We start from the raw sequence: 19,215 nt of genomic DNA, 5'->3' as shown, positions 1-19,215 counted from the left end.
CTACCCACCCCTCCCCCCCCCCCCCCCCCCCCCAAAAAAAAATAAAAAAAATCCCACTCTTTCTTAAACTCCCCACACACAAGTCGTACCCCCAGAATAACGCTGGGTGTAGCTGGGTAGCGGACCTCTAACTTGGCCTTCTACCGCCCCTTTTAGAGTTGTTATATACTTAACTTAATTTTTTTGTGTTCAGTCCAGTCCTTTTTTGGGACTGAAGGTTCTTTATTTTTCAGAAACGTTTAGGGATCCAAAACGTCCGGATGTTGATGTTGTTTTTCCAGGATGTAGGGTGGGGGTTTGTTGGGGTCTGTTATTGTACTTTACCTGTACCATGTTCTGCTGTCTTTCTCTTCTCTCTCTCCTTCTTTGCCTGCCTGCCCCCTCCACGGGCTCCCCCCCCCCCCCCCCCCCCTGCCACACTTGTACTGGGACAAAGCTCTAAACACCCTTATCATATTTTATAAATGTCAACAGTCAAACTACTATCTTGGAATGTTAGGGGTCTAGGATCCAAAATTAAAAGATCTCTGGTAGCCAACTTTCTAAAGCAGCATTCACCCCATATATGTTTTTTACAAGAGACGCATCTCACAGGTGGAAAGATCCTAGCAATCAAAAAACCTTGGGTTGCACATGCATATCATGCTACATACTCCTCATACTCTAGAGGAGTTTCAATACTTATTAGTAAAACTCTACCCTTTCAGCTACACGAAATCAAACTCGATCCGGGTGGTAGGTTCATTATTTTGAACGCTACTGTGGATCAAGAAACATTAACGCTAGTAAATGTCTATCTACCACCCCCGGCAGATATCTCTATCCTTGACAAGATCATTGCCATCACGGCATTGATGCCCTCCCAAAAACTAATTATCTGTGGCGACCTCAATCTTATCCATGACCCCCATACTGACAGACTTAAACCATCTAGCAAAGACTCTTTAGCTTTCAAACACTGGCTAGAAGCATACAACCTCACGGATGTCTGGAGGTGGAAACACCCCACCACCAAAGCCTACTCATGCCACTCGGCCTCTCATGGTAGCCTCTCAAGGATTGATCTGGCTCTTGCCTCTAGCTCGTCAAGGCATCTCACTTCCTCCCCCGGGGGATCTCAGACCATGCCCCCCTGGAGCTGGTTTTCCAGGGGAATATGAAACGTAGGGATAGAGTATGGAGGTTGTCTCCCCACTGGATCGCTGACCCCACGATAGATGACATCCTCAAAAGGCAAATCAGACACTATTGGGAAGAAAATGACGAGTCCACTTCCTCTCAAATGGTATGGGACGCAAATAAAGCTGTATTAAGAGGGCAATACGCTGGAGCCATAAAAATCGCCAGAGAACAGGTGTACGCATCAATACAATGGAGGAAAAAAATAGCTTCAGATCTAGAGGCAGAGTTCATTGCTACCAAAGACAAAGACACTTATAAAAAATGGCAAATGGCGTTACAAACGCTTGAACTATACAGAATAGACACCACTAAAAAGAGTCTGTTAGATACAAAACAAAAAATATTTGAACATGGGGATCGGGCAGGGAAAATTCTTGCCTGGCTCTCCAGAGACGCCAGGATTTCAACTACAATTCCACAAATATGCTCTGATTCTCATATTACCACTACTGACCCTGACGAAATCAATAAAACTTTCCTCCAGTTTTACTCTAAATTATATTCTAGTAGACTTCAAAAATCAGCTACAGATTTAGTAAATTACCTGGAAGACATAGTATTACCCACACTACCTCTGGAGGATGCAGAAGCGCTCGAAGCCCCAATAGCACTAGATGAAGTAAGAGATGCCTTTACGGCCATGCAGACTGGCAAGACCCCAGGGCTTGACGGTTTTCCCGCAGACTTTTACAGAAAATACTCAAACCTACTTGCCCCTAAATTAAAATCTACGCTCCAACACTCTTTTGATTCGGGCTCCTTGCCACCCTCCATGGCAGAAGCCCTAATAATAGTAATTCCCAAGCCAGGCAGAGATCCGACCCAATGCTCCTCATACAGGCCAATTTCACTCCTGAACTCGGATGCAAAGGTACTAGCCAAAATTCTATCCACCAGACTAAATATGTGTATCCTCAAATTAATCCACCACGACCAATCAGGCTTTATGCCTGGAAAAGGCACTGACATAAACATACGTAGGTTGCTATCCAACATTGCTGCCTCCCATTCTAACATGGGTCAGAGGGTAATAGCGTCACTAGACGCTGAAAAAGCGTTTGATTCAGTAGAGTGGGAATATTTGTGGGCGGTACTCCGCAAATTCGGGTTTGGAAATAATTTCATTAAGTGGGTCCAACTACTTTATAACTCTCCTAAAGCTAAAATTAAAACCGGGAATACAATTTCACAGTTCTTTGATCTGCGGAGGGGCACCAGACAGGGCTGCCCCCTGTCGCCCGGTCTATTTGCTTTGGCCATGGAACCCATCGCGGCTAAAATCAGACAATCAAATCTAGTGAAGGGGTTGATGATTGGCAATCTCCATGAAAAAATTTCCCTTTACGCAGATGATGTACTACTATACCTCAACGACCCCTTCTCCTCCTTAGACGCAGCGCTCTCCCTTTTTGAGAAATTTGGAGAAATGTCGGGTATCAAGATCAATTGGGATAAATCACTTCTATTTCCTATAGATGATAACCCCAATCTAATGCAACGATCAAACTCCCCGCTCCTCCCTGTTGACAAGTTTAGATACTTGGGTATCCAGGTTACCAATGACCTTACTACTTATCAAAACCTCAACATAGATCCGGTCATTCGCCAGCTTGAATCCAGGTGTCTGAATTGGGACAAACTTCCGCTTTCGCTCATAGGTAGGATTAACCTACTTAAAATGATCTTTTTACCTAAGTTCACGTATGTCTTTCGCCAGTGCCCTGTTTGGCTCCCCTCCGCATTTTTTAAGAAAATCGACAAAATACTTACTTTTATTTGGGCAGGGAAACAACCCCGAATAGCTCTAGACGTGCTGCAGCTCCCTAAATCCAGAGGTGGGTTAGCTCTCCCAAATTTTCAAAAATATTACTGGGCTTCTCTTCTAGTAACCATTAGATGGTGGTTCTCCCAGGAAGATACAAACCCAGCAGTGAATGTGGAGGCAGCAATCTTGGGCTCCTACGAACAACTTACAAATTTACCCTACAGAGGTCCCAAAGCCAACTCCCAAACCACTCTTCCTATGACAACTACATGGAAGGCCTGGAAAACGGCCAGAACTCCTTTTATAGCGCCCGGCACCATTTCTCCCTACACACCGCTATGGGGCAATCCCTCCCTTCAACACTTTACCACTATTCCAGACCCGATCATATGGGCAAGATATGGTATCAAAAATATCTCCCACATACAACAAGATAAAGCTATACATGCGTTTAGTACACTTAAGACCCAATGTGACCTTCCAAATAAACACCTGTTCAGATATTTACAGCTCCACCACGCCTACAGATCACAATTTGGATCCCAACCACCTGACTTGCAAACAGACAGGTTGGAAAAGCTCCTTCTGAACAAAGACCTTCCCAAGACTCTTTCCGCTATATACTCAGAATTACTTAGCACCAATAATCCTAGGCTGGGAAAATGCTACCATAAATGGAGGGTGGATGTTCCCTCTCTAGATGACGAGAAATGGGACACCACGCTAGAGGAGCTTCCCTCCACAGTAATATCAGCAAAAGACCAACTCATTCAGACTAAGTTCCTCCATAGGATATATCTTACCCCGGTACGACTTACCAGAATGAGCTCTACCCATTCAGACAGATGTTGGAGATGCTTTATACACAGGGGAGATTTTATACATATATTTTGGACATGCCCGGTAATTATTCCCTTCTGGGAAAGGGTACTTTCCACTATCAATACTTTACTAGACACAGCCCTTCCTTTGGATCTAGGTTTATTGCTTCTTGGCAAATTGGAAACGGAAACTATATCTAAACACAGGCAAATACTTATTAAAATACTCTGCTTCCAAGCAAAGAAAGAGATTCTTAAATTCTGGAAAAAATCCTCCATCCCAACGGTTGGCTCTTGGGCCAAATCGATTAATAATACTTTGCCAATGTACAGAACCACCTACTTAAATAGGAAATCCCCCCAAAAATTCAACAAAATCTGGGGTATCTGGGAAAGCAGAATCTTAGACCCTACTAACGACAAATTTATCCCTATTGACGATTGACAAATGCTGAGCAATTTGGGACCGGGGTGGGCGCTGGGCTGGGGGTAGGCGGGCAAACCTCTCATCTTCTTCTCTTTCTCTCTTCTTTCTTCCGGGCCACCTGATTTGATTACTTCCTAACCATGGCCCCTTCTCTTCTCCTTTCTTTCCTCCCAATGTGAGTCGATCCTTCCGCATCGGCCTAAATCACTCCTGCGCTGTCTCACTAGAATATCAACAGTGCAATTACCATTATCCTATTACCCTCATGTGTTGATGTCTGATGGGATTATAAAACATGACTTGAGTTTGTGGGTGTTGACGTGGAGGACTCTGTACTTGCATTGATCTGTATCTCTTTCTTGTTGTGTAATGAAAAAAAACAATAAAATTTACCTGTTTAAAAAAAAAGCACCTTACATAGTGCTAACCCGCCGCTATCCCGCGGCAAAACGAGGGGTTTATACCCACCAAATCCAAAAGGTAAAAACCCCTCGTTTTGCCGCGGGATAGTGGCGGTTTAGCACTATGTAAGGTGCTTTACAGTAAACACATGCTGGTTCACTCACTTCAGAGTCTCTTTAAAGAGAACTCGAGGTGGGTTTGAAGAATATTATCTGCATACAGAGGCTGGATCTGCCTATACAGCCCAGCCTCTGTTGCTATCCCAAACCCCCCTAAGGTCCCCCTGCACACTGCAATCCCTCATAAATCACAGCCACGCTGCTGACAAACAGCTTGTCAGAGCTGGCTGTGTTTATCTCTATAGTGTCAGTCTGCTGCTCTCCCACCTCCTGCAGAACTCCAGTCCCCGCCTGCATCCCTTCCCTCCCTGCTGATTGGAGGGAAGGGACGGGGGCAAGGACCGGAGCTATGCAGGAGGCTGGGGAGCAGCTGAGACTGACACTACAGATGTAAACACAGCCTCACAGCATGGCTGTGATTTATGAGGGATTGCAGAGTGCAGGGGGACCTTAGTGGGGTTTGGGATAGCAACAGAGGCTGGGCTGTATAGGCAGATCCAGCCTCTGTATGCAGATAACATTCTTTAAACACACCTCGGGTTCTCTTTAAAGTGATGGTTCAGTCTCATTATATGGGACTCCCTAATTGCTATTTTACATTAGATTTAAAGGGGTACTATGGCGAAAAATTGTAAGATTTAAAATATGTGCAAGCATAGACAAATAAGAAGTACATTTTTTCCAGAGTGAAATGAGCCATAAATTACTTTTCTCCTATGTTGCTGTCACTTACAGTAGGTAGTAGAAATCTGACAGAAGCGACAGGTTTTGGACTAGTCCATCTCTTCATAGGAGATTCTCAGCAAGATATTCCCTAAAAAGGATTTAAACAATGATGCTGGCCAACTTTCCCTGCTCGCTACATTTTTTTGGCAGTTAGACATAGCAACTGCCATTCACTAAGTGCTTTTGAAAATAAATAAATCCCTGAGAATCCCCTATGTAGAGATGGACTAGTCCAAAACCTGTTGCTTCTGTCAGATTTCTACTACCTACTGTAAGTGACAGCAACATAGGAGAAAAGTAATTTATGGCTCATTTTACTCTGGAAAAAAAACATACTTCTTATTTGTATATGTTTGCACATATGTAATATTTTACAATTTTTCGCCATAGTGCCCCTTTAACAAGAGGCACAAGCAAGTATATTGTGTTGTCTTTCTAACTGTATATGATTGTCACTTATACGCAGATGCTCTGTAAAAGTGTTATTCCTTGTTATACTTAAACATTGTATTCAACATGTTGAAATAGAAAACATAGATGGAAACTGTGTGGTGACAAATCTTGATTTTACAATTTCTATTGATCTTTTTCAGGACTGTTTGAGGCTTTGCCTGGCCGGGTTCAGTGTGAGATGTTGTTAAAAGCCACTGAACAGTGTTTTAACACCCTGGAACGTGCAGAAATGTTGCTGCTTTTGCTGAGACGTTTCCCAGAAACCGTTGTACAGCATGGGGTATGGAAACTGACTTTGTCTTTAAGAGAGCATATTACTATAGCTGCGATTTTATTTTTCACTAAAAACCTTATGAACATTTCTGCATTCCCTAGATTTTTATTTGTTGTATCTCTGTAAATCTGAGTAATTACAAATAAAAATCAATTCTCTATTGTGTAAGTAATATTGCTTTTCTAATTGTATTTTACTTATTTACCTTCCCGGAAAATACCAATTATAGTACATCTCATAGCTTCAGTGTTCTCCCCAGGCTTTTTTAGCCGGGTGCTCCACCCGTACTCAAGGAATATGACCAAAACAGCACCACACCTATATATATATATATATTCAAATATAAGACAAAAATTTATTCAACTTCAAAAAAAGCACCATCACATAAAAACATCTAAAAACACAATGGACAACTCATATCATAATAAATATTATATCATATATATTATGGATTATATATAGGCTCTATTAGAGCATAATGATCAAAATAGAAGAATCACCTGGGTAGCTCAATATAAGAGCTGCCGCAGGGATAGAACCCGGGTTCTGGAAGCCTAGTATCAATTAAAGTGCATACGTGATCCAAAGTGCACAAACCTGTATAGAAAAAAGGGGGTTAAATAACAATAAATACATACAATGATAATTAATAAACAGTGTAATAAAGTGCTAGTGGTGCTAAAGATGATCAGCCCCTAATGAACATGGATGCTGAAATAAACTAAAGTGAATTGATGCTGAGACCCACGCAACAATAATAAGTGGCAGATGGAACAAGGCTTGCGTGACCCGGGAGGGGATGAACCAACAGTGTCCAATGCTGTAAAGAAACCCCCGGCAGACTACTCTACCGGTGTCGCGGCAGTCACGCCGCTTTATCAAGAGTGGGGGGATCCGTGTCATTCCGGCGGAAAAGCCGTCCAGATATAGTGCTTGTACGGCGGTCACATGGGCGCCAGACGCGCCCCACGTGACCCGCCCAATGTACGCCGCCCAATGCGGTGAAGAGGAGGTAAGAGCCGGAAGTAAACCACGCTGGAACATTTTTGTCTGATATTTGAATATATATATATATATATATATATATATATATATATATAGGTGTGGTGCTGTTTTGGTCATATTCCTCGGGTGCTCCACCCGGTTAAGTTTGTTGAGCACCCGGCTGTCATTGGCTTGCCTTCTCATCCTCCACCTATGCTGTAAGCAGAATTGCGCCGGCCCTGCATTCCCTCCACCTGGCTTCTTTTTCATGCCACTCGACTGGGAACATTTTTGGTGGATAACACTGTACTTTGCAATAGACAAGAACACGTAGTGATGCTGAGCGTATTTTGTTCCCAATGTCAGGTTAACTTGGGTGAAACCTTGTTAGAGGCTGAGAGTCTTGAAGACCAGGAATCACCTGTAAACTGCTTTAGAAAACTGTTTGGTGAGTATTACACTAAAATTGTGTACTGCACCCCATCTACTTTGGCACGTAACATATATCTGAATACATACATTAATTACATTGTCAACCAATACATTGAGATATTATCGTGTATTCCTCAGCCAATATTATTTACTTTTAGACAGTGGAGACTGAGTTCCCAATGCAGAGATTTGTATACTCGGACCGCTTGTCACAAAGTCAGGAAATTAAGGCAGTCTATTAAACTCAAACCTAGACAGAAGTAAAAATTCACATTTCTTAGTATCCTTCTGTATTAAGATGTAATTGTAACACTCCTTTGAGGCCTACTTATTGAGGCTGAGAGCACTGTACTATGTGTGAAGCTGGACTTCAGAAAACATTGTAGTCTAGGCCTTCCAACTTGAATTAGAAAAGAAAAGAGATTACATAATGTTAATGGTCATATTTTTTTTACTCCACTATTGTAGTATCATTAAAATTGCCAGAAAATGTGACTTAAAGGAATACTGTAGGGGGGTCGGGGGAAAGTGAGTTGAACTTACCCGGGGCTTCTAATGGTCCCCTGCAGACATCCTGTGCCCGTGCAGCCACTCACCGATACTGTGGCCCCGCCTCCGGTTCACTTCTGGAATTTCAGACTTTAAAGCCTGAAAACCACTGCGCCTGTGTTGTCATGTTTTCGCTCCCACTGTTGTCACCAGGAGTGTACTGTGCAGGCAATGACCATACTGGGCCTGCTTAGAACACTCCTGGTGACATCATCGGGAGCAAGGACACAGCAACGCAGGAGCAGTGATTCTCAGACTTTAAAGTCTGCAATTCCAGAAGTGAACCGGAGGCGGGGCCGGAGCATCAGTGAGTGGCTGCACTGGCACAGGACGTCTGCGGGGGACCATTAGAAGCCCCGTGTAAGTTCAGCTCATTTTACCCCGACCCCCCCCCCCCCCCTCGCTACAGTATTCCTTTAATTCTATTCAAATACTCCATACACCTCATTACAATCTCTGAACGTACCTCAACGTTGTTTGGATATTGAACTTCAGAGTAGTTGTACAGTGGCATTTTACTGAATCTGGCTATTTTTAGCTGAATTATTACTCAGGTATAATTATTTAGAAAACTTGTAAATTTTGTAGAAAGCTACAAAGCTGGTGGTGCTTCAGTAAGACAGATGCGTAGAGGGAAATTAGTGTGCCTGCATTCCTAATAAATATTGGTAGTAGGTGGTGAAAATATTGGCAGAGGGAGTCTTTAGCAGCGGATATTGCGGCTGGGGGAGCAAAGTTAGGGTTAGGCATCGATGTAGGGAGGGTTAGTGTGAGAATAGGGTTAGGTTTAGTGATAAATATAGGCCTAGATTGTGGCGGTGGTTGGTTAGTGTTAGGTATTGGTAGAGGGAGGGTGTGTGTGAGAAGTGGCTGAGGCGATAGTAAAAATTACCAATATTCTATTATTGGAATTGGCTACTGATTAATGGTAGAATATCGTTAATTTACTAATATTTTACTAGTGGCCATCACTGGCATACAAATTACCGCAGTGCCTTTCTTGTATATGTACACAAAACAAATGTTTTCTTTTGTTGCATAAGTATGATGTTGGCCAAACATAAATGAATGGCAATGAAGTGCTCTCTGTTTCTTAATGTATCTATTTTCATGTAAACTTCTATATCGATCTGCATCTATGTTCTTCATTCATTTTCCAGATAGTTCACAAAGTATTTTGGTGGTTAAATACTGTATACAGCAATTGTGGTTCCATCATGAGATACTTTTGTTTAGCAGTTTCTTGATGAAATGAAGTTTACAGTGTATGATATCTTTAATCGGTTTAATATTACATCATTTTCTGTCATTTTTGTTGTAGTTTGTGATGTTCTTCCTCTTATTATAAACAACTTGGATGTACGTCTGCCTGCCAGCCTGCTCTACAAATATCTCAACAAAGCGGCAGAATTTTATATCAACTATGTGACCCGATCTCCACAAATAGAGAGCCAGCAACCAGGTTGGAATGGTTTTGTATCATTATACACTTTTTTTGAGCATGCAGGGAATTTATTTTGGGCAGTTGCAGCAAACCTCTGCAAAATCATTGCAGCAGATGCAGTTATAAAGAGGATCCTGAAGCTTAGTGCTTAAATAACAGTACCTTTTTTGGTTTCTAATACGGTAAGAACTTATATATAATAATTCTAATACTTACCAATGCTGCCCGGTGGCATGAAGCTGGCTGGGGGAAGTTGGGGGTGTGAGGTTATATTTCCACTGTAGCTGATTTACAGCCTTTCCCTGCATGCAAATTCAGTTCAATTGAAATCAAAAGGCTGCTTTCAAATCGCATACAGGGATCCGTGACATCAGGGAATTTTCATCTGACTAGTGGGGACTGCCAGCCAGTAAACACCATTGGAAGGGTAGATTGATATATAACGTTTTGTGATTATTAACCACTTAAAGACCAGTGGCGCTACAGTCCCTGAGGCACTACACCTGCTATTGCCAAAATTCTGTTTTGTCCCCACGTTTATTGCCTGATGAAGCGTGCTGGGCCTGCGAAACGCGTTGCACTGTTTTTGGGGTACCGTATAATAAATGTATGGATTTATATGAAGACAGGATCTCGTTCTGCTTTTGGGAGGCAAGCCCACCACTTCCAAGCAATTTTTAAAAATCTGTATTGACTTTTATCCTGCTGGCGCCTCTGTTCTACATACAAATACTCTGTGTCCACTCCTGGTGGAGGGGAGTGCTACCCCCTTTCTTGTTTCTTTACTACAGAGAGCGACTTCTTAATTCTGAGTGAGGACAGGTCTAATCTCCTCACCTGCCTATTGAGTGGTTGCCTGAATGGTAACCCATGTTTGTGAGTATAAATTCTCTCACTAAACCACTTACCAATTGTCTTTAACATACTACACCATATTGGGCTCTCGTTTTTTTCTATTTCACTTAAAGACCAGGCTTGTTTTCCCTGATCTGTGCTGCGTGGGCTCTCCAACCCACAGCACAGATCACCTTGCAGCCAGGGCGACCTTCCCCCCCCCCCCCCCCTCTTTTTTTCCTCACTAGGGGGGTGTCCTGCTGGGGGGATCTGATCGCCGCCGTCTATCTGCGTGTAGCGGGGGGGGGGGGGGGGCTCCTCAAAGCCCCCCTCCGCAGCGATATTTCGCCTCCCTCTCTTTCCCTCCCTCCCCTCCTTCCTATGGGCGGTACAGGACAGCGATTCGTCCTGTACAGCCTCTGATAGGCTTCAGCCTATCAGATGCCGGCGGTCCCGTTTACAGCGCCGTGCGACGTAAACACCGGGGATTTCTTCCCCACGTGTTTACATTTAGCCTGCGTGCCGCGATCGGAGGCTTGCAGCCTGTTCACGGAGACACCCTTCGTGAACTGACATGGAACAGCCGCTCGAACGAGCGGCCGTTTCCATGTAAAACCACTTACGACCTGCCGCCGCCTATCAGCGTTAGGTGGTCTTTAAGTGGTTAATGGCAGTAGAGTATTGTACCGTGTTAGCTATCAGTAAAACACAGCCAAAAGCTTACTCTTAAGTTAGCCAATAAATGGTATTCAAAACGTCTTGATTATTAATGGATATGCATCAATGCTCACATTTACAATATGTCAATAAAATGATGGTGCTTTTACAAGCAAGTGAAATCAGTATTGTAACCTCTAAAATGTATTTTACTTAAAAGTTGCAGAATGTGATTGGAACTGGTGCAGGGTTGCTGACACTCAACTATTTCTTGGTGTAAAGTTACAGTTCAGTGTAACGTTTTAATTGATATCAATGTTTTTGTACCCAGGCACACAAGATGCATCTGATCTACTCTCTCCCACAAAACGTAGTTCCCAAAAATATATTATTGAAGGTCTGACCGAGAAGTCTTCACAAATTTTGGATCCTTGGGACAGACTGTTCAAGATCCTTTCTGTAGTTGGAATGAGATGTGAATGGCAGATGGACAAAGGAACCAGGTATTGGTAATCAGGATATATTTCATGGGCCGCGCTTGTACGCATAATCACTTTTTGTTGCATGTTGAAATCTGTCCACTTCCACCATATGTGTCTTTACTCCACAACAGTACCTTCAAAATGTAGCACTATGTACTTATATGGGATATAATTCTCTATTTAAAGCTGACCTAAACCCAGAACTTCCTCTCTGCTCTAAAAGTTAAGCAACAGCAAAATGTCATTTAAAGAAAAACATTTTCTTTGTTACAGCTTACAGAGCTCCTACAATAAGGCTGGTTTCACAGTGGGACGTTAAAGTCCCACGTTACAGCAGCCAGTAACGCAGCCTAACTCACAGCACTGTAAAATCAATGTGCTGTTCACAGTGCACACGTTGCGTTAGGGTATAATGCTATACGTTAAATTAAAGTGCAGCATGCTGTACGTTATACCCCTATAGAGCTGCGTTAGATTGTTTGCACATGCTCAGTGACTAGCCACATGGCTAATATTCACTGCACTGTGGTGACTCGTGGTGGGACTTGTAGTGTTGTCCGGATCATGAACGAATCATTCATTTGATCCGGATCTTTTTTTGTGAGTCGAATCATCCGGATCACCACAATGAAAGATTCGGTTCACAGTGGATGTCTGTCTGGAAGAAACAGGAACATACAGAATGTACAGTGCAGGGAAAGTCCTGTCCTGCTAGTCATTTCACCCAGTCTGCTTCCCTAGTAAAATGATTCGGTTCAAAGATTCGGATCTTTTCAATGATCCGATTCGAATGATCTGAATCCTTAAAAAGATCCGGACTTCCCATCACTATCCTAGAGCGGCTGCTTTGAGAGCCGCGTAACGTGGCTCAATCTGACGTCCAACTTCAACACCACCATGCGTTGCGTTAGGGGCACGTTATGCGACTATAACGTCCCCTAAAACGCAACGTCTTGGTGGGAAAGAGGCCTAAATCTACAGCATCTACTTCCTGGTTTCATGGGAGCACAAAAAGAGTTAACCTGCTGTGTTTACATATTAGCACACACCTCCAGACAGAGCTGACAGTTCTAATAACACTTGTGATTATTTGCAGATAAGGGAGAATTAGAAAGGCTGTTCTCTGCAAACACACACAGGGTGAATTTCTCTGTTTTACTTGTGCAAGAGTTTAGGTCCGCTTTAACTGGGTTCTCTTAACTTTTTTTCTTATCATGTCCTAGCCTCAGAGCCACATTAATCCATGCCTTGCACTGATAAAGCCGTAAAATATCCCTTAAAGGATAACTGAAGCAAGAGGGATATGGAGGCAGCCATGTTTATTTCCTTTTAAGCAATACCAGTTGCCTGGCTGTCCTGCTGATCCTCTACCACTAATACTTTTAGCCAGATACAAGCATATGCAGATTGTTAGAATGTAAGTATACTTGTATTCTAGGCCTCAGGTACTAAAGTCTAGTAAAGACTTGAGATGCAGGGTCTCTTTAAAGGGGAAATTCAGCCTAAACAAACATACTGTCATTAAGTTACATTAGTTATGTTAATTAGAATAGATAGGTAATATAATCTCTTACCCACCCTGTTTTAAAAGAACAAGCAAATGTTTGTGATTCATGGGGGCTGCCATCTTTGTCATGGGGGCAGCCATCTTTTTGGTTGAAAGAAGGTTATAAGGAGCAGGAGACACAGTTCCAACTGTCCTGTGTCCTGATTACCCCTCCCAGCTGCACACGCTAGGCTTCAAATGTCAAATTCAAAATGTAAAAAAAAAAAAAATTGCACCAAAACAGCAGAACGAGAACAACAAAATCAGAAATCCCATCATGCTTTGCACAGCATCGGGAAAAAGCCCGGGCAGTTTTCTTCTGTGCAACTAAAAATGAGGCTTGTATAAGAGAAACAAAGTTCTAATGCTGTGAAACTGTAAGGCCCCGTTCACACTGCACGCGTTTCCAGACGCGTTTTGGAAACGCGTGCAGGTGGCCGACACGCACGACATCAGACAGTGCATAGAGTGCACTGTCTGATGTTCACACTGCATGCGTTCGGGACCTGTGCGGTCCGGGAACGCATGCTGCACGCATTTTTTGCCAAAACGCGTGGCTGTCCCATTCACTTTTCAGTGATGGGATCAGCCACGCAACGCATACAAACACGGATGGCGTGCGTTCGTACGCGTTGCGTTCCGCATGCGTGCCCGTCCGCGTTTGTAATGTGAACGGAGCCTTAAAGAAACACCAACCCTTTTCAGTGCTGCTGAGTCGATTTTTAGTCCGGAGGTTCACTTTAAGCATAGTTTCTCTGAGAGAAATTATGAAGACATTTACAAGAAGCATGTTCCTCTAGGACACATAATGGGTTATCGAGGTCTAAATGTCCCGACATTCAGACTACGAAAAGGTAAACCGAGCCGATATTTGGAAAACATTGCATTCCGTGCATCTAGGGCATAAAGCACTGGTGCATTAGATGATGATGTGGGTCATATGCCCATGCCCGCCAATTGTAGGCTTGGGGGTATGGTTTGGGTGATGTCAGAATTTAACTCTTTGATGTTCATATAAAAGTAATAGATGGGATGACAGAGGGATCTTCCTCTTCTTCTTCATGCTATCCTGCTCCCTACGCTCCCTAGTTAGAATACTAGCTTTATGTCGGTATGCTGTAAATATATGTGATGTAGATAGGACATAGGAAAGACTGTTTATACTCTGAAGAAATCAAGATGTAACAAAAGATGCCTGATTGCTAAATAAACCCCTTTAAAGGTGAAGGTGGCTGTCTCCGCTCTATCTCCTGTATGCTGTTGCTGTGAGTTGCAGCTCTGAGTTGCTGGTGCCGGAGTAAAAGGTGTGTTGTGCTGTTGCCAATAGCAACCAACGTATAGGTTCTTACAGTTGGTGCCTGAAATCCTAGGCCGATCCCAGATCAATGATTGGTGATCCAGGTGTGCACAAGGGTCAGGTGTTTCTGACATTGTCAGATCTGACCAGATTAGCTGCATGCTTGTTTCTGGTGTTATTCAGAAACTATTGCAGCCAAATAGATCTGCAGGGCTGCCGGGTAACTGGTATTGTTTAAAAGGAGATATATATATATATATATATATATATATATATATATATATATATATATATATATATATATATATATATATATATATATATATATATATATATATATATATATTACAATGGTAGGTTTATTTTAACAGTGGTAGATAGCACATCAAAAGGAAAATCGAAAAAATAACCTTAAATAAAATATAGCAACTGATTTGCATTTTATTGAGTGAAATAAGTTTTTGAACCCCTACCAACCATTAAGAGTTCTGGCTCCCACAGAGTGGTTAGACACTTCTACTCAATTAGTCACCCTCATTAAGGACACCTGTCCTAACTAGTCACCTGTATAAATGACACCTGTCCACAAAATCAATCAATCAAGCAGACTCCAAACTCTTCAACATGGGAAAGGCCAAAGAGCTGCCCAAGGATGTCAGAGACAAAATTGTAGACCTGCACAAGGCTGCGATTGTTCGAAAATGGAAGGAACACAAAATGACCATCAATCGACCTCGCTCTGGGGCTCCACGCAAGATCTCACCTCGTGGGGTGTCAATGGTTCTGAGAAAGGTGAAAAAGCATCCTAGAACTACACGGGAGGAGTTAGTGAATGACCTCAAATTAGCAGGGACCATAGTCACCAAGAAAACCATTGGAAACACATTACACCGCAATGGATTAAAATCCTGCAGGGCTCGCAAGGTCCCCCTGCTCAAGAAGGCACATGTGCAGGCCCGTCTGAAGTTTGCCAATGAACACCTGAATGATTCTGTGAGTGACTGGGAGAAGGTGCTGTGGTCTGATGAGACCAAAATAGAGCTCTTTGGCATTAACTCAACTCGCTGTGTTTGGAGGAAGAAAAATGCTGCCTATGACCCCCAAAACACCGTCCCCACCGTCAAGCATGGGGGTGGAAACATTTTGCTTTGGGGGTGTTTTTCTGCTAAGGGCACAGGACAACTTAATCGCATTAACGGGAAAATGGACGGAGCCATGTATCGTGAAATCCTGAACAACAACCTCCTTCCCTCTGCCAGGAAACTGAAAATGGGTCGTGGATGGGTGTTCCAGCACGACAATGACCCAAAACATACAGCAAAGGCAACAAAGGAGTGGCTCAAGAAGAAGCACATGAAGGTCATGGAGTGGCCTAGTCAGTCTCCGGACCTTAATCCAATAGAAAACCTATGGAGGCAGCTCAAGCTCAGAGTTGCACAGAGACAGCCTCGAAACCTTAGGGATTTAGAGATGATCTGCAAAGGAGGAGTGGACCAACATTCCTCCTAAAATGTGTGGTCATCAATTACAAGAAACGTTTGACCTCTGTGCTTGCAAACAAGGGTTTTTCCAATAAGTATTAAGTATTTTATTGTTAGAGGGTTCAAAAACTTATTTCACTCAATGAAATGCAAATCAGTTGCTATCTTTTATTTAAGGTTATTTTTTCGATTTTCCTTTTGATGTGCTATCTGCCACTGTTAAAATAAACCTACCATTGAAATGATACTGTTCGGAGACTTTTCATTTCTTTGTCATTGGACAAACTTACAAAATCAGTGAGGGGTCAAATAATTATTTCCTCCACTGTATATATAAATATTGCAGCCTCCGAATACCTCTTAGTTCAGTTTCCTTTGAAACAGCTGTTTGCAAGTTGTATGTTATGGCTTTGTTAAAAGACTAGGCTATATGCATGCTGTTAACCAGCGGTTCTGAATGTAAGACTGTCTGATGAAAGGTATGCTGTGCATATTCAGTCACTGATGCTGTATGAAAGCTTTTTTAAAAAAACTGTGGACAGGATTAGCTGGATATTATTTGTCTGTATGTTGATGTAAAAATATGTTTTAATCAACCTATGAATAACTGAAACTTTCCAATTAGATTCAAATGTCTTTCCAGTATATCTGAAAATATTTTAATTGAACTAACATTCAAACTTACTAAATGCTAATAATACATCAAGACCAGGGATGCTCATTGAGACATAAATTATTCAGGGTTGACGCAATCTTTATGGTAATTTTACACAAATGTATGCTGCTTGAAATTAGACCAACCAAATGCTGCAGCTCGGGACATTAAAGAGAATCTGTATTGTTAAAATCGCACAAAAGTAAACATACCAGTGCGTTAGGGGACATCTCCTATTACCCTCTGTCACAATTTCGCCGCTCCTCGCCGCATTAAAAGTGGTTAAAAACAGTTTTAAAAAGTTTGTTTATAAACAAACAAAATGGCCACCAAAACAGGAAATAGGTTGATGTACAGTATGTCCACACATAGAAAATACATCCATACACAAGCAGGCTGTATACACCCTTCCTTTTGAATCTCAAGAGATCATTTGTGTGTTTCTTTCCCCCTGCAGCTATCTTCCACTGAAGTGTCAGGCTCTTTCTTCCTGCAGAGTGCAGACAGCTCTGCCTGTATGTAATTCCTCAGTATGTGAAAGCCCAGCCAGCTCAGAGGAGGATTTATCCAGCTTGTAAAAGATAATAGAGCAGAGAGAAGCTGCACTAATCTAAATAACACACAGCAGTGTGCAGAGAGGGGCCTGGAGGGGGGAGATGCATCACAGAACCACAACACTGAAGAACTTGGCAGCCTTCCAGACACAGGCTGACAAGTCTGACAAGAGAGAGATAAGTTGATTTATTACAGAGATGGTGATAGTAGAACATGCTGCAGTAAGCCAGAACACATTAGAATAGCTTTTGGAACTAGTAGGATGGTAAAAAACAGGATGCAATTTTTGTTACGGAGTCTCTTTAAAGCACACCTGAGGGCACTTTTCTACTGCAGGTGATTGCGATCTGCAATCGCAAAACGCTAGTGATTTTTGAATCGCTAGGGTTGCTACTTTAACATAGAAATGTCAGAAAGCGATTGCACTTTGCTAAAAATCAAATCGCGGTAGCTACTGCGATTTTAATTTTTAGCAAAGCGCAATCGATTTCTGGAGCGTAAAAAAAAATTATGAAAAATCGCAATTGCTGGTGTTTGTGATTTGCGATTGCTAGTGGAAAAGGGCCTTGAGGATTATGCAGTGTTCTCCACAAAAATGTTTGCCAGCCAGATGGCATGAAAAGTAGCTGGGTAGGCCAGAACGAGGACATTTGGTGATAGGAAAAATGTAATGCACACTATTTTTAATAAAATAAAATAAATCACACAGTTGTCTGTGTGTGGGGATGTTTGACTTGTCTCATAGAAATAGTTCTAGACAGAAATCTCTCCAAATCTATGGTTGTATTTTAACTGTTTGCTGTATGAGTATAAAATAATTTTATTATATTTGTATTGTTTTATTCAGAACATTTAATGATTTGTTTCACCGTGTTAAAGAGCTATGTCGGTACATCAGCAATTTTGAAAATGAGGCACATGCAAAATATAAAAATCAAGTAGTCTATTCCACTGCGCTAATTTTCTTCAAAAGTGTCTATCAGTACATTGGGGCCATTCAGCCATCTCTTTTTCAAGGTAGGTATATTTTAGAGTGAAGAGATTTAGAACAAAAGTCATAAGTTTGAATGATAAACATTGCCTGGAGGCATGTTGGGGTGCTTGTATCAATTATTATTGTTCATTTCCTCGAATTGTTGAGTTCATTCCTTCCTTGCAGTACATTTACCCTGACAGCTGCCTTTAAAGGGGAACTGAAGTAAGAGGTATACAGAGGCTGCAATATTTCCTTTTAACAATACCAGTTACCCAGCAGCCTTGCTGGTCTATTTGACTGCAGGTGTGTCTGAATAACACCAGAAACAAGCATGCATAATCTGGTCAGATCTAATAATAATGTCAGAAACACCTGATATGCTGCATGCTTGTTCAGGGTCTCTGGCTAAAAGTATTAGAGGTAGAGGATCAGCAGGATAGCCAGACAACTGGTATTGCTTAAAAGAAAATAAATATGGCAGCCTCCATATCGCTCTCGCTTCAGTTATCCTTTAACATCAGGCAATACACTGATTTTTTTTTTTTTTAATCTGCTAGACATTTGATTTAATAATTACATTAAATCAATTTAAAAATCTTCCATATATGGTGAGAATGCACCCTGATCTGCCCCTTCTGGAGGAAAGTGTTAGGGCTCGTTCAGACTACACGCTGCCATGCGCATTTTGGCAGTGCGTATAGTGTGCGACACGCAAGAGCGGTAGAAGGGCATAGACAGCCCCTCTACCGTTCCCATCATATGCGCTGCGCACCTTTCTCCTTTGTGCCCTACTATTATATATATATATATATATATATATATATATATATATATATATATATATATATATATATATATATATATATATATATATATATATATATATATATATATATATACATATATATACATACACACACACACACTGGGTTGCAAAAGTATTCGGCCCCCTTGAAGTTTTCCACATTTTGTCACATTACTGCCACAAACATGCTACAATTTTATTGGAATTCCACGTGAAAGACCAATACAAAGTGGTGTACATGTGAGAAGTGAATTGAAAATCATACATCATTCCAAACATTTTTTACAAATAAATAACTGCAAAGTGGGGTGTGCGTAATTATTCAGCCCCCTGAGTCAATACTTTGTAG

The 19,215-nt window shown here is 41.9% G+C and overlaps 1 protein-coding gene across 4 annotated transcripts in view; it reads left to right on the top strand.

Moving 5' to 3' along the window:
- The window catches only part of INTS10 (integrator complex subunit 10), a 76,899-nt gene that overhangs the window by 24,319 nt on the left and 33,365 nt on the right, over positions 1 to 19,215 (top strand). For all 4 annotated transcript variants that reach the window (XM_068271148.1, XM_068271149.1, XM_068271151.1 and 1 more), the window contains exons 4-8: positions 6,036 to 6,175; positions 7,520 to 7,601; positions 9,456 to 9,596; positions 11,401 to 11,572; positions 17,933 to 18,102. In XM_068271148.1, coding sequence (XP_068127249.1) covers positions 6,036 to 6,175; positions 7,520 to 7,601; positions 9,456 to 9,596; positions 11,401 to 11,572; positions 17,933 to 18,102 — 705 coding nt within the window. The remainder of the gene's footprint in view (positions 1 to 6,035; positions 6,176 to 7,519; positions 7,602 to 9,455; positions 9,597 to 11,400; positions 11,573 to 17,932; positions 18,103 to 19,215) is intronic.

Source organism: Hyperolius riggenbachi, chromosome 1, assembly GCF_040937935.1.
Source record: "Hyperolius riggenbachi isolate aHypRig1 chromosome 1, aHypRig1.pri, whole genome shotgun sequence".
NCBI lineage: Eukaryota > Metazoa > Chordata > Amphibia > Anura > Hyperoliidae > Hyperolius > Hyperolius riggenbachi.
This window is presented reverse-complemented; position numbering and strand designations above follow the sequence as displayed.